A 26,018-nucleotide genomic window follows, 5' to 3' on the forward strand; every position below is an offset into this window, starting at 1 on the left:
TTCTCCATAGAAGGCATCCAGGTGGACATAAGGTACGCAAAAAGATGCTCAGCATACTTAATCATTAGAGAAATGCAAATCAAAAGTTCAATGAGATATCACTTCACACCAGTCAGCATGGCCATCTCAGAAATTCAACAACAATAAATGCTGGAGGGAGTGTGGAGAGAAAGGAACCCTCCTACCCCAGGTGGGAATGTAAGTCAGTGCATCCACTCTGGAGAACAGTTTGGAGGGGCTTTCAGACACTCAGCAACAAAGCACCATATGACCCAGCCATCCCATGCCTGGGCATGGATCCTGGGAAAACCAAATTTTCAAGATACTGCACGCCAACAATCATGGCAGCACTGGATACAATCGCCAAGATACAAAAGAAACCTAAGTGTAGAAGGACAGGTGAATGGTTAAAGCAGCCGGGGTACAGATACACAAACCCAGACATAAAAGGATGAAAGAAAGCCACTTCCTGTCACAGGGAAGAGCCCGAGACGATCACACTAGATGAACTAAGTGAGACAAGTATCACCTGTTATCACTTCTAGGTGGAATCCAAACATGGAAACAAATGAGCTTCTTTACAAAACAGTAACAGCTTCATACACTTAGGAAAGAAACGTGTTACCAAAAAGGAAAGGCCGCGTGCAAGGAGAAATATATGTTGAGAATAACATATACACACTGCTAGTTATAAAATAATCCATAAGGACCCACTGTAGAGCACAAGGAACCCTACTTTGACTGTAAATAACCTATATGAGATAAAGAACCTGAAAAGAACATATATACATCTATGTATAAATGAATAACGTTGCTTTACACATAGGAAAAAAAAAAAACCACCACAGCAGTGCAAATCACCTATATACTCAAATTCAAAATATACGAAACAGGAAAGAAAGAAAGACAAAAGAACTGCTGACTCTGTCCCCCTCGGGCCTTGGGGACCTGGGCTGACGTCACGTCTCTGGGGCCTGAGCAGGCTGGGTCCCCAGGCAGAGCTGTTCTGGGGCTGAGGGCGCTGGGGAGGATATGCCAGGCAATCAGCGCCCCAGCCCGGTGGGCATGGACTTCCTGTTCCCCTCTGCATGAGTCCACAATCTCCAGATCCTGTGGGACCCTCCTGCAGCAGCACTAAACCTAGTGCCTCCAAAGGATGGTGGGGTCTCTGGGCTGGAAGAGCTTTGCAAAGTGCCCCGGGCCCCGTGTCTCCTGGTGGTGGGGTTCCCACCTCCAGCCTCCTTCCTTAGGGTCACCCCACTGAGAGGACAGGTCCCTCTGCAGAGTGGTGTTGCAATCATTGGGACCGCCTGGGGGACGAAGGGTAAGGGGGAAGAAATAAGGAGACACAAACCTTAGGGCTTCCCAGGTGGCGCTGGTGGTAAAGAATCCGTCTGCCAATGCAGGAGACGGAGGAGAAGCGGGTTCAGTCCCTGGGTCGGGAAGATCCCCGGGATGCATTCTTATTGACAACCCAGAAACCAGATTTGCCCTAAGGCTCTGGTTGCCCAGGTAACCAGAGCGGGCCTGAAGAAATGCTGCCACCTTGTGGTCATTCCCTGTAACAAGCACTTGAAAACCGGGGCTATTGGGCTCGGCTCTAAATGAAACCAGCCCTAAAGAAATCTTCCGGGGTAGATCACATGAAGAGAGCTCAAAACAGGGCTGACTTTCAAAAAGCAACTTTCCGGAGGTTAACTGTACTCCCCCATAGAAGGTAAAAAGCCCATGGAAAGATACTCATCATCAGTAAGTAGTAAAGAAATGCAAATTAAAACTACCATGAGCCGTCTTCTCACACGGCTCAGAACGGCCATCCTCAAAGATCTTCGACGCTTAAGTGCTACTGAGGGCGAGCGGAACAGGGAACACCCCTAGACCGTGGGCAGGGTTGTAAATGGGTGGGTGCAGCCATGAAGGAAAATATCTGGAGGCTCCTTGAAACATGACATAGAGAGTTACCACGTTTTCCAGCAATACCACTCCTTACTTTGATCTGGAAAAAATCCTAATTCAAAAGAATATGTACATTTCTATTTTCATGACAGCACTGTTCACAATAGCCAGGTCAGAGCATTAACCAAAATATCCGTCGACAGAAAAATGAAGACTAACTGGCCCATCTGTACAGTGGAATATACTCAGGAAAAAAAAAAAAAAAAAACTACCATGAGCAGCAGCATGGATATACTGAGAGATCACACTGACGTATGAGACCAAAGGCAAACATCCTAAAACAGTACTGAAAGGTGGAAGCCAGAAATTCATGCAAATGAAATAATTTGCAAATAGAAACAGACTCAGAGTTAAAAAACCAACTCATGATTATTTTTTAAAAACGTTGCAGGAGGGATACACTAAGAGGGATTAAAATGCTCTCATCACTACATATCAAACAGGTCATCTAAAAGGACCAACTGAACAGCACAGCAAGTTGAAGGAAACACACTGTGATAACCTTCATGGGAAAAGATCCCCCAAAAGAACAGCGGTGCATCTATTTATGACTGAATCAGGTTCCTGTACACCTAAAACAAACAGAGTCGGAAATCAACTCTATTAGAAAAAAAATAAATTACCCAAAAAAGTGGAGGATGAAAAATGCTGCCGATTTTGGTAACAACTGCAAAACCTGTGCTGACCAAAATATGCCTGTTCTCAACAAATGTCCTGGGATAGGTCCTGGAAAAAGAATTCAAAACAGGGCAGATGGTCAAGAGGCCAACGTAACTTGTTAATGGCCAGGACAGAGGACAGGGAGGAGGGTCCTTAAACAAGCAAAAAGAGAATGAAATTACAACACTCCCTACCCATTTAAAGAAAAACTCCAAATTAGTTAAAGAACTAAATGGAGAGACAATTACTCCCTACCATTAGAGGAAAGCATAGGAAAAACAGGCTTTGACAAAAATCACATCAAATTCTCTCTGGATCCACCTCTTAGAATAATGAAAAATAGAAATAAGAAAAACTCAGCAAGGGACCTCATTAACCTTAAAAGCACTTAAAAGCAAAGAAAACCGTAACGAAAGAAAATGACAACCCTCAGTGTGGAAAAAAACTTTGCAAGCAAATATCTCAACAAGTAATTCATCTGCAAAACAAGCAAATAGCACATGCAGCTCAAAAAAAAAAAAAAACCATACACACATACACACACACACAACAGAAATGGGCCAAAGATCTAAATGGATATTTTTTCAAAGAATGTATCCAGACTGCTATAAGGCGCATGAAAACATGCTCAGCATCCTTAATGATTGGAGAAATGCAAATCACTGAGGTATCAGCTAAAACCACTGAGAGTGAGGATCCTCCAAAAGATCTACAAAGATTAAACTCTGCCAGGAGCAGGGGAAAGGAATCCTTCTACCCTGGGGGCAGGGATGTAAATGGGTGGGTGTGGCCAAGAAGGAAAAAGGCATGGAGATTCCTTAAAACACTAAACACGGAGTTACCAACGCCCTGGAAGCCAACTCCTTGCCTTAGATCCGGAAAAAATAAACAATTTAAATGATGTGTGCATGTACCCTTATTTTTAGGACAGCACTATTGACTATATTGAAGACAGAGTGTCCAACAAAATGTCCATCGGTACAGAAATGAAGGTAACTGGTCCATCTAGACACCGGAATACATTCAACCAGCAACAGGAGGAGAAAGTGGCATTGGCGGCAGCAGGATGGACCGAGGGGACGTAAGGAAAACACACCTCTCCTCAACTCGCGTCCTCGGGTGGGTCTGGGGAAAAGAATTCAAAACAGGGCAGACGGTCAAGAGGCCAATCTTGAGAGGCCAGTTTTAATCACACTTTTTTTTTTTAATCAAATGGAAACCTTTCAACATGAAGTAATTTTAGAGAAATTCAAATAAAAACTACAACTAGGAATGAGCTAGTCTCAGTCAGAATGGCTAGTGTCAAAAACTCTACAAATAGTAAATGCTGGAGAGGTTTTGGAGAAAAAGAAATTCTCCTACATTGATGCTGCTGCTGCTAAGTCACTTCAGTCGTGTCCAACTCTGTGTGACCCCATAGACAGCAGCCTACCAGGCTCTGCCGTCTCTGGGATTCTTCAGGCAAGAACTCTGGAGTGGGTTGCCATTTCCTTCTCCAATGCATGAAAGGGAAAAGTGAACGTGAAGTTGCTCAGTTGATTTGGAACTGTTATGCCCAAGTCGGGAAATCTCCCAATGACCACCAGGGAGCCAATATCCGATGCAAAAGCAAGAGAGTTTTTACTACCCAGCTCGAGCTGGGGCTCCCACCGTTACCGTTGCAGTGGCTAAGGAGAGGAGTCCCGAACTCTGGGTTACATTGCTTATATAGGGTATTCCGCACGAAAAAATCGAAAAACAGGAGTTTCCAGGTTGGGAGACGTCTAATTGGTTACCTTCTGTGGAAGGGTTAGGTGTTGGGTACTGATTGGTTTCATTTCCTGGGCTGGCCACGTGTTCTGATTGGTTCCCATTTCCAGGGCTTAATTCGAATTTCCCGGGCAGGTCATAAGTCCTGAAGGTAAAGTCAGGAGATCCTGATCTGGGATCTGATTGGCTTGTAGGTGGTGGGGTGAGGTCAGGGGATTTCCAAAGACTCTTTCCTCAGAACTCTAAAATGGAGTCTTTTTTTTTTTTTTTTTTTGGCAAAATGGAGTGGCTTAGGGTCTTCAGAACATGTGTACACCCATGGCAGATTCATTTTGATGCAAAACCAATACAACATTCTAATCAGCAGCCAATTAAAATAAATTTATACTAAAAATAAAAATAAAAACTATTTATTCACCTCCAAACACATGCCAACAGTTCATTCAGCTCAACATCAAAAAACAATCAATAGAAATATAGGCCAAAGGTCTAAATAGGCCTTTGTCTTCAGCTGGCATCCAGATGGCCATAGAGCGCATGAAAAGTTGCTCAGGACCACTCTCACAGAAATGTCAATTGAAACGTCAATGAGGTATCACTTCATACCGCTCAGACATCCCCCCAAAGACCTACAAAGGTTAAATGCTGCGAGAGCCGGGGGAACAGGGAATCCTCCTACACTGTGGGTGGGGAAGGAAATGGGTGGGGGCGGCCACAAGGAAAAACAGCATGGACATTCCTTAAAACACTAAACATGGACTTACTACCTGATCTGGCAAGGCCACCCCTTGCTTTATATCCAGAGAAAAGCATAATTGAAGATGATAGTTGCACCCCTGTTTTCAGGGCAGCACTATTGAATCTCCAGACAGAGCATCAACCAAAGTGTCCATCAATAGAGACATAAAGAGGAACCTGTCCATTGAAACACGGGAAGACACTCAGCCATCGGAACAAATGGGAAAACGTCATTTTCAGGAGCACGGATGGACTGAGAGTTTAGAATACTGAACGAAGCCAGTCTGAGACAGAAAGCAAACTATCACACACATGGGGAATTGATGAATTCCTCAAATGAACCCATTTATAAACAGTAACAGCCTCACAGAATTAGAAACATAAGTTTATGACTATTTTTTAAAAAAAGGTTGGGGAAGGGAGACAATAAAAGACGGGGATTAACGTACACACTATTTACTGTCAGATCATCCAAATGAACCTGCTGAGAAGCACAAGAAAGTACAAAACACACTGAAGGAACCTATGTGGGAAAATACTCCGGAAAAGAACAGAATAGATATACCTCTATGCATAACTGAATCAAGCTCCTGTCAACCGGAAACAAACACAGCAGAAATCAACTCTACTTCAATAGAAAATAAAAATTAACAGCAGTAAAGAAATTCACTGAAATAAATAATTGTGCAGCATAAGCAAATGCTACCACCTTGTGGCCACTTTTGGTACAACGGAAAATCCTGGGCTGAGGGTACTTCTATTCACCAGGACTGAGGGGCTCTTAGGAAGAAACACCTGCCTGAAAAAATGTCCTAGGTGCGTCCGGGAAATTTTTCAAGAGGGCAAAAGATCACGAGGCCAATCTCCGAAGCTCGTTTTACTCACACTGGTATTAAAAATATCTCATGAGAAGCTTTCAACTTTGTGAAATATTATCGCAATGTAAATCAAAACTACAATGAGGTATGAGCTCATACTGGTCAGAATGGACTCTGTCAAAAAGTCTTAGAAGAAATAAAGGCTGGAGAGGTTGTGGAGAAAAGGGAGCCCTCCTATGCTGATACTGGGAATGTAAGTTGTCAACAGCCGCGACAGAGGACAGGGTGGAGGTTTCTTAAACAAGGGGAAAGTGAAAGAATGTACATCTCTGACTAACTCCTTACAGACAAACTCCAAATTGAATAAAGAGTTACCTGGAGGGACAATTACTCTAAACCTCTAGAGGAAAATATAGGCAGTGCACACTTTACATAAACCACAGCAAGATTTTTTTTTTTTTTTTGGATCTACATTCAGAATATTTCAAAATAAAACTAACTTTTAAAAAGGCATCTCATTAACCTGAAAAGCTTTTGCACAGGAAGGGCAACCCTGAAGGAAAGAAAAAGACAATCCTCAGAATGGGAAAATAAACATTTGCAACGGAAGTTAGAGACAAGGAATTCATCTCCAAAGACGCAGAGTGCTCACACAGGGAAAGTGAAACTCGATCAGTTGTGTCCGACTCTCTGTGACCCATGGACTGTACAGCCCATGGAATTCTCCAGGCCGGAATACTGGAGTGAGCCGCCTTTCCCTTCTCCAGGGGATCTTCCCAACCGAGGGATGAAACCCAGGTCTCCTGCATTGCAGGCGGATTCTTTACCTTAAAGCTGAGCCACCAGGGAAGCCCCCACAGCTCATGATCAAAAACACAATCAACCCAGTAGAAAACTGGCAAAAATCTAAACGAACATTTCTCTAATGAAGGCACCCAGATGTCCATAAAGCACATGAAAAGATGCTCAGGACCACTCTTACAGAAATGCCAATCAAACTGCAACCAGCTATCACTGATGCCCTCAGAAGAGCCATCCTCCAAAAGATCTCCAAGGATGAAATGCTGCAGAGGGCAAGGAAAACAGGGACTCCTCCTACCCTGGGGGCGGGGATGGAAACGGGTGGGTGCAGCCACAAGAGAAAGCATTATGGAGGTTCCCTAGAACACTAAACAGACTTACCGCATGGTCCAGCAAGCCCACTCCTGGTCTTAGATCAGTAGACAATCAAAACTGAAAATGACAGTTGCACCCCTATTTTCAGGGCAGCATTATTGACAATATCCAAGACAGAGCATAAACCAAAGTGTCCATCAATAGAGAAATAACGAGGAAATTGTCCATCAAAACGCTGCAGTACACTCAGCCATCGAAAAGAATGAAAAAAAAAATCATTTTTAGGAGCATGGATGGACCGAGAGATTTATCATACTGAGTGAAGCCAGTCAGAGAGGGAACACAAAGGATGACATACAGGGAGAATCGACAGATTCCTCAAGTGAACCAATTCATAAACTGAGACAGACTCACAGACAGAAACACGAGTTTACGATTATTTTTTTTAAGGTTGGGGAAGGGGAACAATAAGAGATTGGGGCTTACAGAGACACACTGCTTATTGTCAGATAGACAACTGAAATGGACCTACTGAATAGCACAGGGAAGTCTACTGAACACACTCAAAGAACTTATATGGGAAAAGACCCCGAAAAAGAGTAGAATAGATGTACCTCTATGTATAACTAAATCAAGTTCCTGTCAACCTAAAACAAACACAAGAGAAATCAACTCTCCTTCAATAGAAAATAAGTTAACCGTAATAAATACCTAATTGTGCAGCATAAGGAAATGCTGCCTCCTTGTGGCCTCTTTTGGAACAGCAACGAAAATCCTGTGCGGATGGCACTTCATATTCATCAGGACTGAGGGGCTCTAAGGAAGAAACACCCGCCTGAAGAAAAGTCCTAGGTGCGTAGGGGGAAAAGAGTCAAACCAGGGCAAAGGATCATGAGACCGATCTCCAAAGCTCAGTTTTACTCACACTGCTCTTAAAAATGTCACATGAAAAGCTTTCAACTTTGTGAAACGTTATAGAAATGTAAATCAAAACTGCAAACCAAAAATGTAAAAGGAGAAAAGGAAAGATATACCTATTTGAATGCAGAGTTCCAAAGATAGCAAGGAGAGATAAGAAAGCCTTCCTCAGTGGTCAGTTCAGAGAAATAGAGGAAAACAATAGAATGGGAAAGACTAGAAATCGCTTCAGGAAAATTAGAGATACCAGGAGAATATTTCACGCAGAAATGGGCAAAATAAAGGACAGAACTGGTAAGGACCTAACAGAAGCAAAAGATATTAAGAAGAGGTGGCAAGAAAACACAGAACTATCCAAAGAAATCTTAATGACCAAGATAACCACCATGGTGTGATCACTGACCTAGAGCCAGACATCCTGGAATGCGAAGTCAAGTGGGCCTTAGTGTTATGCCCAGAGTCCGAGTCCCCAAAACTGAGAGAATAAGACGTCCACAGCAATGCAAAAGCATAAAAGGGGTTTATTACCAGGTCGAACCAGGACCCATGTTTCATCCAGCACAGTGGAATCAGACAAAGGCCCCAAGCTCTGAATCACATATACTTTTATACAGATGGTTCTTTGTTTGTGTAACAGCATAGCTGATTGGTTAAACCTCGCATCCCTATCCGCATTGGCTCAGGTCTGGCAGGGGCGGGGGGCTATGAGAATTTTTTTCTGATTGGTCGAGCTACACTGCCTGCGGGAATTCCCAGAGCCTCAGCTTTTATCAGGCCTAGCCCACCCCTTAGAGCCTGTCCTGGCTTCAGTTTGCTCCTAATATTCCCCGTCTTTTTACCCTTGAGAGGAATCTTCCTCTCTATTCTGAGACACTGTCTGATATTGTCGCCTCAGTACCATTACCTGAACGGTACTGATTTGTGTTTTTTTTTTACAAAGGTTATCAATTTATTTAAAATACATGGGCCAAAAGTTAGAATGAGTAGGAGTATAATGAGCAGTCTGAGTAGGGTAGAAATTAGTGTTGTTAACCACAGGGACTGTTGGAACCAGGACTCAAATTAATTTTGAGACTTTTTTTTTCTTTTTTTTTTTTTTAGCCCTTTTCTTATCTTGGCCAGGGACTCCCTGATTATCCCTGAGTGATTTACATAAAAACAACGTTTTTCCCCTAACACAGCACATGGGCCCCCTGAGAGACTTCATACTCAAGATACTTTTTGGGAATTGGGGTGGAGGTCTCTTTCTTCTGTAATTTCTTCCTGCTGTGCATGGGTGTAGGCCTGCCTAGCAGAGCAGAAGTCTCTCTACCTGATCTAAGTTGGGGTTTTTCACATCTGAAACCAGCTTTTACCCTTGTAGTTGCAGCCATTTAGTTGGCCCCTCTCAGAGATGAAATAGACAAGGGCCAAGAGACCTAACAGGATGGTCATCTCTGGTCCCCGGAAAGAGAAGGCACCATTTGGGGTGAGGGTTACAGGGTTTGTGACCCCTTCTGATTGGTTGGTGATGAGACCACAGAGCAGTGCTCCAAGAATCTTGTGTTTAGTCTGAAGTCACTATCTTCTACCTGGGTGGGGGCTCAAAGACATTGCTATGCATATTTCTTTGAGTGGGAACCAGGACTCTGTCTGGAGGCTGTACCAACCTTTGATTGTTTCTGTTTTTGTATCCCCTCCCTTCCCTGATTAACAATTGTTTGAATCTATGCTTTGGAATTCAGGGAAGGCCAAGGAGGCTGCACAAAGTCTATATCTTACAGATAAGAGAAGGAGAACACAGAGCAGATCTGTACTCCAGAGCCCCACAGAGTCTGGCTCAGTTTTAATTTTAGGGAACTAGGCAACAATGACTATGATAACTTCCTGTCAAAATGGGGCATAGGACTGGCCCAGCTTGGAGCAATACAAGCTCTAATCTGAAAGTACACCCATAGCATCACCTAGTTATTTTCCAGGATATCTGAACCGTAGCTACGCTATTTTGACTTTTAACTGTAAACTACTTTTTAATAGCCAAAGCAGATTTTACCGTTAATGACCGTGTTTTTCTAGATATGAAAAGATGCAAGAAATTGGGACTCATAAAATCTTTTCCTGAAAAGATCTAACTATCTGATGGCCTGTTTTGCCAGTTTTTTGTTTTTTGTTTTTTTTTGCCTCATTTCTGATTTTTACCGTGAACTCCTTTCAGGGGCGTTGAAAGTCAGCAGTTGCAGCGGCCATGGTTTAATCTTTGTAGATGCAGATGGTGAGTGTCAGTCTTCAGTTGGCAGACCCTCTTTTTGCACATAAACTTGACCATAATTATGAGGGGGCATTTCATGACCATTTTATCCCAGGGTGCTGAGAGTGTCCATTTTCAGGTAAACAGGCCACTCAATGTGGTGTTACTGGACTAGGCCATGAAACAGTATCTAACATTCTCTGGACCACCTGTCTTACTAGCTTTTTGGTCCAGGAAAATATTCCCTCTTGTTGCTTCTTGCCATATCTAGAGTTACACTGTTACCATCATTGATCTCATATGGGGCTATATATTATTCTATTAGAGGCCTCACACACATGCAGTGTAAGAAACAGCAATTTTGTAAAATAGGTGAAATACAAATAACATAGCCAGCAGTATTAGTAAAGTCACAAGTAAGACTTATGTTAAGAACTTTCATTAGATGTAGCCCAGTATATCTTCAGGTCATCTGACTTAGTCTGCCCTGTAGAATCTTTATCTTTCAGGGAAATTATATATTGGCACCATCTATAAGGAACATAGCCCAGTTTTTTTTAGTGTCACTAGACTGATTATCTTTAGTACGATTTAATTTTTTTAAGTAAATTTTTCAGGGCCAACCAGTTAAAGTCTGGTAATAGAGAAATTTACCAAGATAACCCAGAACTAGACACAGGTTATTGGCCACAAACCCAACAATTGGATTGATTTTGAAACTAGCATAGGATCAGGCCTATGATAGAAAAGCATTCGACTTATATGTAAAGGTCTAAGAAATCAAGAAAACATAAATGATCATACGAATCAGGTCCAGCATCTCGGGGAAGCTGTCTACCTCTGATGTCGTCGTCTTCTCCTCCTGGTGTAGTGTAGTTTCTCCTGATAAAAAAAGTCCTTCCATCCATGTTGGAGACAGTCCCTTAAATTATGTCTTTTTCCAGTCCTGGTTGCAGGTCATGAGTCATCTGATCTTCATCCAAAGATAGATTGCTGAGATAAGCTTCAGAAACAAACTTAGGGTGTTCTTCAAGAATTTAATTAAATTTTATATTAACATTTCATAACAGCAAAGAACTATCTAAGAGATGAGTCTTACTAGATGCAGACTTCCATTAACAAACTGGTATTTAACATTTTGAAATATCTTTTTTTTCCCTTAAAGTTACCCTTATTTTTATTAAATATAACCAAATTAAGGCTAGTTTGTTTGCAAAATAGGTTTGTTCTCACTGATTTTGGTCTGATGATTTTTATAACCATAATTGATTATAGGCTTTTTGTTTTGCTGAAACATTTATAGAGTCTCAGACTGAACTTTTAAAATAAAACAGGGCTGGGAAACTCACACCAAAGGCTTATCACAGATTTTGCCTAACAAATCTAGGTGAATTTTTTCCTTTTTAGGTCTCAAAAATTTTTTGAGATTTTTGTATCCATGAGATAAACTTCCTAACTCATTTGATAAACTTACTGGGAACCTAAGAACTTCCAATTTTTGGAGGAGTCAGATAGAAATATGATTGTTTTGTTTATAACGTTTAATTTTACCAAAGTATTGAGAGGAAGATTTTCCCTACTCCCTGAAAACATAAGATTTAACCCCATAATTTTTCAGATAGGAACCATAAAAGTTATAAGCATATTCACTGGTTCATTTAGTCTTTTTGCTAACTTTTGTGAAGTCATCAGGTTTTCCATTAAAATACCAGGACATATCAGAATGTTAAAAACTCCATATAATTTTTAGGATATCTGTATTAGTAATTTTACCCTACATTATAATATGAGCAGATTTATTACTCATTCGATAATCTTTTTTTATGTAATTTAACCAACCAAATAAACACAGTTTAATATCTCTCTTTGGGATGCTTCAGGGGCCCTCTGAAGCACCCCAAAGTCAGCTAGAAGCCAAAAGTGCTTCATAGAATGATTTAGTAAGTTTTGTCAACAAATATCAGAAAGGTTTTGAGCACTCAGTCAGATAGGACTATAGGTCACTGTGAAACAATAGCTATTCACTCAGCCAAAGTAACAATATGGGATTTCAGAGGCAAATACAGAACAGATCATTTAAGAGGCAAATGAACTTAAATCTATTGTTAAATGCAGTTCAACATCTGAAGAAAATGTGTCCTTTTAACAGAGAGAAAAGCCAAATTCAAGTTTTTGCGCCAGCTTATTTTTAGTCACTAACAGTCCCAAATTTCTTTAGCTTCTTTGTAAGAGGAAACTAATGTTCAGTAATAAATGTTTTAAAATTTTATTTTATTTGGAAGTGAGCTAGCTAGTCAGTGAACTTTTATCACTTAGTTTAGCACAACCCAATTTAAGTTACCCCAATTTGGACAGACTATTTCAGACAGACATTCCCAAAGCATAATTATTCTTAATAGAGTTTATCTAAAAGCTCATATCTCATTTACATTTTTTTTGAAGTTTTTTACTTGAGGTAATTTTCTTGTTGACAAACTTGTAACAGATATAATATTTAACATATTAAACCTAGGTACAATGAAAATTTTTTTTTAACGTTAAGTACTCAAAGACATGTCTATATTAAATAGGTCAACAAACAAACATTAATATCAGGTATTTAACACTAAATATTTCCCAGTTCACATAAACCTGGAATTTATTGTTTAATTTAGAATTACTTGATGTGTAAGCGCTTATCTTTTTTAAGCCAAATAAACAGATCTCATATACAAATTAACTTTAAAAATATTACCCAGAGACATACCAAGACATATTTAGACAGACACAGTGCAAGATTTAGCTTTAAGTCTTTTTTTTTTTCTTTTCAGTGTCAGGAGTTAGAGATAGTCTAGATAAGTGTTCTTAAGAGCCCTGGTCTCAAGGCATGGGGAAAGAAAATCAAGTTCTAACAAATGGCGGCAGGTCTAAACCACATGGTGGCCAGACAAAGCAAAATGGCCATCAAAAATCTACAGGTCACAGAGTTAAAACACACACATATAAACCCGGCAGTCTTCATCAAAGTGAAGGTGAAGTCGCTCAGTCGTATCAGACTGTTTGCGACCTGTGGACTGTAGCCCACCAAGCCTTTCTGTGACATCAAAGATTTCAAGGGAGGAAAGGAAGCCAGGTTGAAAAAGAAGGGGGAGGAGGCGGGAGAGGGGGGCAAAAGGGGTGGCCTTACAGACGTCTCCTGCCACCTACAGATACCCAGGCCTTACGGGACTTTTCCCTGGGCTTCCAGAGGAGGGAGGACTGGACTCGGCCCTACCAGAAATCAGAACCAGAATTTGAGTTTTCTGCCAAGAGGAGGTGATCAGTCTCCAATCCTCAGCTCAGGCTGAGGGCCCTTTGACCAGATTTCTGCATCTAGGACCAGGGGACTAGAAAAACAGGGAAGGATAGGAAGGGTTAAGGAGAGGAAAGAGAGAGGGAAGGAGAGAGAGATCAATAAAGTCTCTTGTTTCTTACCGGTCGGGGCACTCTGGCCAGTTGTCCGCGTCAGGAGGAGACCAGGGACAGAAGGGTCCCAGTTGCGGCCACTGGGTCTGGTCCATTGGCAGGCAAGCTGCCCCCCTGAGTACCCCGAGTGGTCAGGATGTCAGTCTCAGTGAAGAAGAATCTCACCAGAGTCACCATTTGTTGCAGGAAGAGGGACCCCTTCCAGGGCCCGAAACTGGGCTCTTGCCTAACACTCGGAAATGAATTGTCCGAGGAGACATATGTGCTGACAAAGCAAGAGATTTTATTGGGAAAGGGCACCCGGGTGGAGAGCAGAAGGGTAAGGAAACCCAGGAGACCTGCTCTGCCGCGTGGCTCACAATGTACAGGCGGTGTCTCCTTTAAACCTTTCCCGAACTCTTCCGGTTGGTGGAGGCTTATTAGTTCCGTATTCCTAATCAGGCTCTCCTGTCATAAAACAACTCATGCAAATGGTTACTATGGTGCCTGGCCAGGGTGGGGCGGTTTCAATCACTGTGCTTCCCTTAACAATTCCGCCCGCAAGATGGGGCATATAGCGGCGCCATTGGTTCAGGCTCCTTGAGACTTTTGGGGGGTTTATTTTCTTACATGTGTTGCCAACACCTGAGGGGTAGAAAATCCCTGTTGAGGCAAAAAAAGGTTTTACCCAAGGAGGGGGCTTGGTCAGGGTGTCCGATCTGCAGTTGGAAGACAATATCTCGGACTTGGTGTACAGTTCCCAAGTCAAAGGTGCCTTCTGAGGGCCAGCCTACATGGAAGGTCAGCCATTCTGTGCTGCAAAAAGTTATTAATTCGTTCTTCTTCACCAGCACTGATAGATTCTGTGCTCTAGACTTAAAATCAGAAAAATGGTCAGTCATAAAGGACAACGGAGTGGAAGTCTCTTGCCCCATGATTACAGGATAGAACACAGGAGACAAGACGAACACACAGAGAGCAGTGACAATGCCGGCACACACAAAGATGCGACGAACAGAGGAGAGACAAACCTCGGCCCAGAACACAGTACTAGGTCTTCCAGAGCGACGACTAATTCGCCCATGATTAAGCCTGACAAGAGCTCTCTTCTCACCAGAGCCAGCTGCCTTCCAGCGCATAAGCTGGGCCTCGGTCTTACGCCGGCTAACCAAACTTAACACCGGTGTTCAGATAGCTTTCCTCCAAGTGAGGAAACCCCTTCTACCGGGAGAGTGTTATACTTCCCAGTTAAAGGGATCCCGGATGAGCCCCCAAATGTTATGCCCAGAATCCGAGTCCCCAAAACTGAGAGAATAAGACGTCCACAGCAATGCAAAAGCATAAAAGGGGTTTATTACCAGCTCGAGCCAGGACCCATGTTTCATCCAGCACAGTGGAATCAGACAAAGGCCCCGAGCTCTGAATCACATATACTTTTATACAGATGGTTCTTTGTTTCTGTAACAGCATAGCTGATTGGTTAAACCGTACGCGCGTGCGGGACTTTTAAACCTCGCATCCCTATCCAGATTGACTCAGGTCTGGCAGCGGTGGGGGGGCTACGGGGATTTTTTCTGATTGGTCCAGCTACACTGCCTGTGGGAATTCCCAGAGCCTCAGCTTTTCTCAGGCCTAGCCCGCCCCTTAGAGCCTGTCCTGGCTTCAGTTTGGTCCTAACACTTAGGAAGCATCACTATGAACAAACTAGAGATGATGGTATTCCAGCTGAGCTATTGCAAATCCTAAAAGATAATGCTGTTAAAGTCCTGCACTCAATATGCAGGGAAATTTAGAAAACTCAGCAGTGGCCACAGGACTGGAAAAGGTCAGTTTTCCTTCCATCTGAAAGAAAGGCAATGCCAAAGGATGCTCAAAGTACTGCAGAGTTGCACTCATCTCACACACCAGTAAAGTAATGCTCAAAATTATTCAAACGAGGCTTTAACAGTATATGAACAGAGAACCTCCAGATGTTCAAGGTGCGTTTAGACAAGGCAGAGGAACCAGAGATCAAAAGGAGGGGAACCCTGAAGGAAAAACAAAATAACCCTCAGGATAAAAAAATGTTACAACCAAGGTGAAAATAAGGAATTCATCCCCAAAATATGCAAACAACCCATGCTGTTCAATTAAAAAAGTGGTGGAGAGCAAAGTTCTAAATGGATATTTCTCCCCAGAAGACATCCAGCTGGCTATAAAGCCCATGAAAAGATGCTCACATAGCTAACAATTAAAGAAATTAAAATCAAAACTACAAGACCATCTCACCTCACCCAGCTCAGAGTGGCCTATGTCCTAAGGTTTACTAACAAAATGGTAGAGAGGACATGGAGACACGGGAAGTCTCCTACACTGATGCTGGCAATGTAAGCTGTTAACAGTCAGGATGGACAGGGAGGAGCTTTCTTAAACAAGGGGAAAGGAAAAGAATTTATGTCTCTCCCTAACTGCTTACAGAAGAAAAAAATCCAAATAGCTTGAAGAGTTAAATGGATGGAAGATTACTCTAATCCTCTTGAGGAAAATATAGGCAAACACACTTTGACATGAATCACAAGTTCTTTTTAAATCTATGCTTAGAATAATTAAAACTAAAAGAAAACTTTAAAAAGGCACCTCATCACCTAAAAAGCTTTTGCACTGCAAGGGCAACCTAAAGAAAAAAAAAAAAAAGACAGCCCTCAGAATGGGAAAATAAATGTTTGCAATAGATGTTTAAAATAACGAATTCATCTCCCAACATGCAAACTGCTCACGCAGCTTATGATAAAACTGCAAAAAAAACAAACCTATCAATCCAATAGAAAAACCACAAAGATCTGAATGGATATGTCTCCAAGGAAGGCATCCAGATGGCCATAAAACACATGAAAAGATGCTCAGGATCACTTTTAGAGAAATGCTAATAGAAACTGCAATGAGGTATCACCTCACACCTCACAGAATATCCATCTTTCAAAAGGTCTACAAAGGAATCCTCTGCGTCCTACAAAGGTTAATTGCTGCTGAGGGCGAGGGTCACAGAGAATCCTCCTATACTGTGGGCGGGAGTGTAATTGAGTGAGTGCAGCCACAAGGAAAAGAGTATGGAAATTCCTTAAAACACTAAATATAGACATACCACATGATCTGGCCAGCCCACTCCTTGCCTTAGACCCAGAGAAAATCATATTTAAAATGATAGCTGCACCTCAAATTTCAGGTTAGTGCTATTGACAATATCTAAGATAGAGCATCAAGAAAAGTTCCATCTATAGAGAAATGAAGAGTCAGGTGTCCATCTAAACACTGGCATGCACTCAGCCATCCAAAAGAATGAATGAATGACATTTTCAGCAGCATGGGTGGACTGAGAATTCATCATACTCAGTGAAGTCAGAGATGAAAGAAGAAGTATCACTTAGAGGGGGAATCTATACATTTATACAGATTAACTAACTATAAACAGAAACAGACTCACAGACTTAGAAACCCAACTTATGACTTTTAAAAAAAATGTAGTGACAGGGAGACATTGACAGGCTGCGATTAAAAAAACACTATTTATTACCATATAGATAACGCCAGTGGACCTACCAAATAGCACAGGGAAGTCGACTGGATACGCAGAATAGATATCCATCTGTGTATAACTGAATCATGTTCTCGTAAACCTAAAACAAACACAACAGAAATCAACTCTACTCCAATAGAAAATAAAAATTAACCAAAAATGGAAAAAAGAGAAAGAGAGATACCAAGGGAACATTTCATGCAAAGATGGGCACAGGAAAGGACAGAAACAGTATGGACCTAACAAAAGCAGAAGATAATAAGGAGAGGGGGTGAAAATACACAGACGAAGTATACTGAGTTTTCCCTGTGGCTCAGCTGGTAAAGAATCGCCTACAATGCAGGAGACCTAGGTTTGAACCCTGGGTTGGGAAGATCCCCTGGAGAAGGGAAAGGCTACCCACTCCAGTATTCTGGCCTCGAGAATTCGACCGACTGCATAGTCCATGGGGTCACAAAGAGTTGGACACGACTATTAAGGAGAGGTGGTGAAAATACACAGATGACCTATACTAAAAGGATCTTATGACACCAGATAATCCTGATGGTGTGACCACTCACCTGGAGCCAGAAATCCTGGAGTGAGAAGTCAAGTGGGTCTTAGGAAGCATCACTGTAAAGAGAGCTAGTAGAGATGATGGAATTCCAGCTGAGCTATTTTAAATTGCAAAGGATGATGCTGTTAAAGTGCTTCATTCAATATGCCAGCAAATCTGGAAAACTCAGCAGTGGCTACAGGTTGGAAAAGGTCAGTTTTCATTCCAATCCCAAAGAAGATCAATGCCTAAGAATGTTCAAACTTCTGCACAATTGCACTCATGTTACATGCCAGCAAGGTAATACTCAAAATCCTTCAAGCTAGGCTTCAACAGTATGTGAACTGAGAACGTCCAGATGTAGAAGCTGGATTTAGAAAAGGCAGATGAATGAGAGATCAAATAGCCAACATCCACTGGATCACAGAAAAAGTAAGAGAATTCCAGAAAACATCTACTTCCGCTTCATTGATTATGCTAAAGGCTTTGTGTGGATCACAACAAACTGTGGAAAATTCTTCAAGAGATGGGAATACCACACCACCTGACCTGCCTCCTGAGAAATCAGTATGCAGGTCAGGAAGCAACAGTTAGAACTGGACATGGAACAATGAACTGGTTCCAAATTGGGAAAGGAGGACATCAAGCCTGTATACTGTCACCTGCTTATTTAACTTATATGCAGATAACATCATGCAAAATGCCAGATTGGATGAAGCTCAACCTGGAATCAAGATTGCCAGGAGAATATGAATGATCTCAGATATGCAGATGACACCACCCTGATGGCAGAAAGCAAAGAGGAACTAAAGAGCCTCTTGGTGAAAGTGAAAGAGGAGAGTGAAAAAGCTGGCTTAATGCTCAAAATTCAAAAAACTAAGATCATGGCATCCAGTCCCATCTCTTCATGGCAAATAAAAGGGGAAACAATGGTAGAAGGGAGAGACTTTATTTCCTTGGACTCCAAAACCAATACAGAGGGTGACTGCAGCCATGACATTAAAAGATGCTTGCTTCTTGGAAGAAAAGCAATGACAAACCTAGACAGCATGTTAAAAAGCAGAGACATTAGTTTGCCAACAAAGGTCCATCTAGTCAAAGCTATGGTTTTTCCAGTAGTTATGTATGGATGTAAGAGTTGGGCCATAAAGAAGGCTGAGTGTCAAAGAATTGATGCTTTTGAACGGTGGTGCTGGAGAAGACTCCTGAGAGTCCCTTGGACAGCAAGGAGATCAAACCAGTCCACCCTAAAGGAAATCAGTCCGAATATTCACTGGGAGGACTAACGCCAAAGCTGAAACTCCAATACTTTGGCCACTTGATGTGAAGAGCCGACTCATTGGAAAAGACCCTGATGCTGGGAAAGACTGAGGAAAGGAGAAGACGGGGGCAACAGAGGATGAGATGCTTTGTTGGCATCATCAACTCAATGGACATTTGAGCAAGCTCTGGGAGTTGCTGATGGACAGGGAAGCCTGACATGCTGCAGTCCATGGGGTCACAAAGAGTCGGACAGGACTGAGCGACTGAACAACATTGTGGTCTCGTGAGAGAGGAAGGCATTGTAGAATGTGAAAAGAGTCCAGGACGTGACTTCCCAAAAGACTTTATAGAAAGCACATTCACTGTAGTAGGCAATAGTTAAAACCCAGATCCTGAGATCTCCATCAGAATAACACTCAGTCAAAAATAAGGGTGGACCTCTGTCTTTATGAGGAAGGCAGCATGATTTTATACCAGTAAACTGAGAGAGTGACCTCTAGTCTAGAGCGAAGGAGGCAGAGAGCTCAAGAAAGAGGAAGGTTAGAATCATGTGAGTCATCAGGAAGCTTTCTGTCTATTCTCACCAACTCCCATTTATTCCTCAAAGGCAGAGATCAAAAACTCTATTGTAGGACACAGACTATTCCAGGAGACATTCTACAAGTGAAGGAACCAAAATCCCGAGGGTAGATAAGGGATTCTGGAAGGCAGTTGTCCTCAGCCGAGAAGGCCAGGTTCCCATAGTTCTCTAACATCACATCCCTGTACAATTCCGCTGACCGAGGTCCAGGGACTCCCACTCCTCTTGAAAGGTTGTTGCTGAACCACAGAAGCCACTGGGAGTCTTGGCCTCTGAAGGTGAAGAATTCGATTCATGGCCAGAGATGAGGCTTGATCACTCAGAGCTTTTGTGTAATAGAGTTTTATTAAAGTATAAAAGAGATAGAGAAAGCTTCTGACATAGACATCAAAGGGGGCAGAAAGAGTGCCCACTCACTAGTGTTAGCAAGGCAGTTATATACCTTTAATTAGTTATCCCAATGAAACAAAAGATTGTCTGGAGGTTGTAAAGATCTTCCTAGACCCGCTCCCATAATTTACATTTTAAGATAACAGGATTAGCCAGATTTTCAGGAAGGAGAAACTGTCCTCAAGCAGGATATATTGTTGTTGTATAATCCCTGGTACAGAGTTTAAACTGAGTTGTGTAATTGACTAAGACTAAGGAACGTAGACAAAAAAGTTTGTCCTTTCCTTCTCCTTGAGAATTCCAGACCCCTCTCTCCTTGGGGACCCCCGGACTTCTTATCAACCTGCCTAGGAATTGACTCTCTCACTCTTGAAGTCTATGGCCACATCCCAGGATGTCAGCCATCCCTAAAATACAAAGGACATATGCCATGTGCCTGTGGGAAGACTTCCTAATGTGACACAAGTTGAAAACAGCAAGTACAGAGAACTAGTTTTTCAATGAGAAGAGTGTCTGATAATATACAATAATATACTTTTTTACAGAGTAATATGCTCTAGCGCATTTCTCACCTGAAGAAAACAGGATGACAGATGATCCACAAAGCCACTTGGGCTTCCCTGGTGGCTCAGATGGTAAAGCATCTGTCTGCAATGCAGGTGACCTGGATTCAATCCCTAGGTTGGGGAGATCCCCTGGGGAAGGGAATGGCAACCCACTCCAGTATTCTTGCCTGGGGAATCTTATGGAGAGAGGAACCTGGCAGGCTATAGTCCATGGGGTGACAAAGAGTGGTACGTGACTGAGTGACTAGGAGTCATTCATTCATCTGGGAGAAAAATTATTAAATGTGATCAACAGAGGCATATTTAGTTTTGAGGGTTTTCCTTGTGTTGCACAGGATAAATATCAGTCAAAGCAGGAATATTTTTAAAAAGCACATTATGATTCAAGAGTTCTAGCGTGGGGCCACAGTTTTTCATCTTGAACAAGCTTAGTTTTAACTAAATGTCCAATTGATAAGTGGCCATTGTGAATAACACGGAGACAAAAGAGCCATGGCAAACAGCCCCGGCATCCAGTCCCATCACTTCAGGGCAAATAGATGGGGGAACAAGGGAAACAGTGAGAGACTTGATTGTTTTGGGCTCCAAAATCACTGCAGATGCTGACTGCAGCCATGAAATTAAAAGACACTTGTTCCTTGGAAGAAAAACTATGACCAACTTAGACAGCATATTAAAAAGCAGAGACATTACTTTGCCGACAAAGTTCCATCTAGTCAAAGCCGTGGTTTTTCCACTAGTCGTGTATGGATGTGAGAGCTGGACTATAAAGAAAACTGAGCACCAAAGAATTGATGGTTTTGAACTGTGGTGTTGGAGAAGACTCTTCAGAGTCCCTTGAACTGCAAGAAGATCCAACCAGTCCATCCTAAAGGAAATCAGTCCTGAATATTCATTGGGAGGGCTGATGCTGAAGCTGAAACTCCAATACATTGGCCACCTGATGCAAAGAACTGACTCACTGGAAAAGAGCCTGATGGTGGGAAAGATTGAAGGTGGAAGGAGAAGGGGACAACAAAGCTGAGATGGCAGAATGGTGTCTCGGACTCAATGGATACATGGTTGAGTAAGCTCTGGGAGTTGGTGATTGTCAGATGTGCTGCAGTCCATGGGGTCGCAAAGAGTTGGACACAACTGAGAGACTGAACTGAACTGAAAAGAGCCAGGTATGAATTCATAGTTATTATTGAACTTTATGCGCGTCACAGATTTTATAGGTTTAATTGATTAGTAAGCAGAGAAAACAATCCTTTTGACCATTTCTGAACTATATAACATTCTAAAAGTTTTTTACTTTGTAATCTTGAATGAGCCACATAAATAATTTTAGATTAAAAAATATTGCTGTTGAAAATTGTTTGGAATATTTGATTAAATGTTCAGAAAATGTAGAGCTTGGGATTTACTTCAATGGATCTGAGCTTGATTTTATGTAAAAAGAATTAAGTCAACACAGAGACCTGACTGAGCGACTGAATTGAACTGAACGCAGAGACCACTCTAATGGATGTTTTACCAGTTGAGGTAACTGGCAAAAATATCAAAAAGAGAAAAAATGCCATATACTGTTAACATTTTCATGCATACAAACATACACTAGTTGGGAGAAAAATAATTCATGTTTATAAAATCAGGAATAGATTTCTGTGTTTAAATCTTATACTCTATTACTGGCAATATCTGTATTTTTTAAATACACTAGGCTGCAAAAACACATAATGGCAAAAATTAGGGCTCTTGGTTCTGAATCTTTTCCTTTGAAAATCTCTATCATTTGTGTTGCACTATATATTAGATTTAACAGGTAAACATACATAAGTAATAACATTCTTGTAAATATTGTAGAAAATACAAAGACATGATAAGAATTCTGTCTGGAAAATGAGTGTGGAGTATATTACTAACGGAAATGATCAGACCTGGGCTTGAGTGATGAAAACCTCCATTTCCAAAATGCAAGAACCTTAGTAAACACAGGTGAGTGTTCATTTTCTAAAGCAAACGGAACTAAGAAGGCACAGTTTGCTACATTAATTTTGGCAGCTTATCCACATCCCTCACTAAATCTTTCAAAAATCCTTATTTAAGTCAAAAAGCAGGAACATCACAGTTCGCAATATCACAATATCGCAGAAGCACCAGAACCAGAGAACGTGAGGTGTAGTGGGATAAATGTTAGCAGTGATCTGAATCCTGAAAAGTATCAGTTTTGTACAAAATTCACTTCTTTTACAACTTTCATGTTCTGTATCCTAAGACTACACTTAAGAGTGAGTCCTTCCTACCAATATAGAGAAAGGTCTCTCATATTTTTCTCCTTCTATTCCCAAAACTTCCTGTGGAATTTTAGACCACTGAGGTAATTCTATTCATGAGGACAATTTCTTAATCCTGTTCTAAATGTCTCAAGTTGCACATATATGTAAACTCATCCCTAATTTCCCCTACTTCTCTAAGGTCCCAAGACTGAACCACATGCCAATGAGAATCTCAGAACCTATGCCTCCCCATGTTGATCTCTCACAAAGGGAATATTTTCACCAGTTGAATGTCACTCATTCAGGTTGAGAACTCATCATGCTCTATAGAAAGCCAGGATACAGACAAGGGAGACAAGGTTCTGGGACACAAGGGAGAAGTGATCTAAAGAGCCGGTCCTCACTATGATAAGAAAAAGGAAAAATAAGAAGTTGATAACAGACTCCCCAGGCAGAAAAATTACAAGCAGAGAACAAAAGGTTTGCAGGTTCCCTCAGTTCAAGCATTTTAGGGGGAAAAGCAGACATAGGCCCAGATCCAGGACAGAACTGTCATTTGCTCCTCTTCTTCCTCCTGCTCTGTCTTCTCTGAGGATGTTATGCAGCAAACACATCTCTGCATATTGAAAATATACTTTCAAAGGCATCTGCACAGCTCTTTAACCTGCAACTACTTCACCTACAGACAGAAGAACCTTGAAAAGCTGAAAAGACCCACCTCTCCTGTCCTGTCTCAGGAGAGATTCAGGAACAATTACTTCCTTTCCTGGAGACCAGCCTTTGAACTTATTTCTTGATTGTTCTCTCCTCAGAGAGAGCTCCTAACCCTCTGCTCACACAGATGATGTGAGCTGACTGACTTCCCTGGTCCAAATCCAGCTAGACCAACCCTGCAGTGTCTCCTCAGACTGAAGCCAGGCCTCAGCTCTCACAGATGGACCAGGAGCCATGTCCTTAACCCAGGCCTCCCCTTAGAGTCCCCTGGAGCACTTCCTACGCACCTACACACTGATGCCCCCACAGGACCAAGACAGAACTCTGTGGGGAGGTTATCGCTTAACACTGGTCAGGTGATCTTGATAGGAAACTGGGCTGAAACCACTTACAAGGTTCTTTCTGAACCATTTCAGTGAATATGAACCCCTCGAGGTCAGGTCCCCACTCTAAGAAGTTATAAATCTGCAGGTCTGAAGAGGGGCCATGAATGACTCTTCAGCAAGTTCCCTGTTTATTTTGATGCTTCTCCCCCAAGACCCACACCCAGGAGCCCTGAGCTTCAGCCCTCACCCTCAGCACACCTGAGACCTCTCAGGAGAGGAGGTTCTAGGGCAGGAATTTCTTAGATCAAGGTTAGGACCAAGCAGAGAAAGCTCCAGTACTTGGGGTTCAGGCCTTTATAAGAGTCCTTGGGTGAAGTGCTGTGGGCTCCCCAGGCTGAGTGTGGATGGGTCCATTCAAACCAAGAGGAGCAGGAATCTGGTGAGCTCTGAGGGTGTCACTGAAGGGAGGCCTGTGCAGTAGACCCTGGGCTTCAGCAAGACTGCTGGTCTCAAGGTGGGTGGTCATCTAGTGCAGGTGTTGCCAGGACTGACTGGTGTGAGTTCAAGGACCTGCACGCTGCCTCCTCCCCAGACAGACACCGAGGCAGCAACAGCATGGAGTAGTTCAGGTAAACTCTCAACAATACTCTGTATGATCCTTCTTAGAACCATCACAATGTCCCAGCAGTTCCAGAGAGGGGAAAAAAGTATAATGGAGAAATGATGGGAAATATCCAATTATTTGAGGCTTAAAGGCAGTGTGGAAACTAATTGTTACAGTTATCATCCCTCTATGCTAACAAAGAGTTTATTGTTAGGTATTTTCCATTCAACCTTAAATCCGTAGGTTGATAATTCATTACACACCAACTTCATCACAAGAAACCGTCCAGTTTTATTAACATGTCATATCACACAGTCAGAATAAAACCTTTTCCAACCCACTGTGTAACTGAATAAAATACAGATTACAAGCATAATCAATGATATTCATTCCTCTGATACAATGATCGGCAAACTGTGATTCTTATGGTTACAAAATGGAGGTTAATCATTTACCAAACAAGACATACACTAATTCCATGACTTTTCTGGGAGGGGTTTCCATACATTTCTAGGGGATCAGAAATGTCTTTATTTGAAGCATGTCCACTAATATTCATGACTTCTGTGGATATTATAAAGATACATCAAGATTTCAGTGAACTGTCATTGTATTTTACTTAAAAAGCAAGTGACATAACTATTGAAAATGTACATCTTACTTTAATATGTGGAATTACTCCCTGAACACTTACCTCATGGTGACCTATAGGAATGTTTGCCATGAATGACTAACGCCTCCATTTAGATGTACATGTTACATTACTGGGTCCTTAATCTTCTAATGGAGAATAAATATAAATGATTTCTCCCTAGGATAGAAGGCCTTGTCTCACCTTTGAGATAGCAACCATCAACCATAACTTTGCCTACACACTAGAAATGAAGCATAGCAGCATGGAGTAATTTAGAGAGTTGAATCACATTTATTTTGGTTTTCAAATATTCACAATTCATGTTAATATAAACAAAGACATATTGCTAAAAATTGTACATTTCTAAATACCAACCTTCATCTTGTGATCCCTACTAACATATCAATTTTTTATCTGTTTTACCTGTGGATGACTACAATACTTCTCCTGAAGAAGAACTTGAAAAAACAGGATTGATGAAATGTTTTCTATTGTGCAGGCTTCCCTGATAGCTCAGTTGGTAAAGAATCCACCTCCCACTCCACTATTCTGGCCTGAAGAATTCCATGGACACAGTCCATGGGATTGCAAAGTGTTGGACACAACTGAGTGACTTTCACTTTTTCTAGTGTGCAATTTCTGATATTTATTTAGATTTAATTTCTGTTAAATAATTTTTCACATTTTCTTTATGTCATTCCTTATCTTTCTTAAATACATGGTCTTGTATTTTCTGAAGTATATGTTTAGGACAAACCTCTTCCATCACTTATTACTATGGTTTCTCGACAATACATGCTCTCTGATGTCTAATAAGGTGAGAGCTTTGATTACAGCCTTTGCCACTTCTCTAGTATGAATTCTCTGATGTTGAATAAGATGTGAGTGCTTGATGAAGGATTTTCCACTTTCTTTACATTTGTAAGGTTTCTCTTCAGTATGAATTCGCTGGTGTCGAATAAGACTTGAGTGGTGACTGAGGGCTTTTCC

At 41.7% G+C, this 26,018-nt stretch overlaps 1 protein-coding gene across 1 annotated transcript in view; it reads right to left on the reverse strand.

Moving 5' to 3' along the window:
* LOC138096872 (zinc finger protein 383-like) overlaps positions 1 to 26,018 on the reverse strand; it is a 56,821-nt gene that overhangs the window by 23,143 nt on the left and 7,660 nt on the right. The window contains exon 3 of the mRNA XM_068993125.1: positions 25,875 to 26,011. Coding sequence (XP_068849226.1) covers positions 25,875 to 26,011 — 137 coding nt within the window. The remainder of the gene's footprint in view (positions 1 to 25,874; positions 26,012 to 26,018) is intronic.

The sequence above is a fragment of the Capricornis sumatraensis genome, chromosome 20 (assembly GCF_032405125.1).
Source record: "Capricornis sumatraensis isolate serow.1 chromosome 20, serow.2, whole genome shotgun sequence".
In the NCBI taxonomy this organism is placed as follows: Eukaryota; Metazoa; Chordata; class Mammalia; order Artiodactyla; family Bovidae; genus Capricornis; species Capricornis sumatraensis.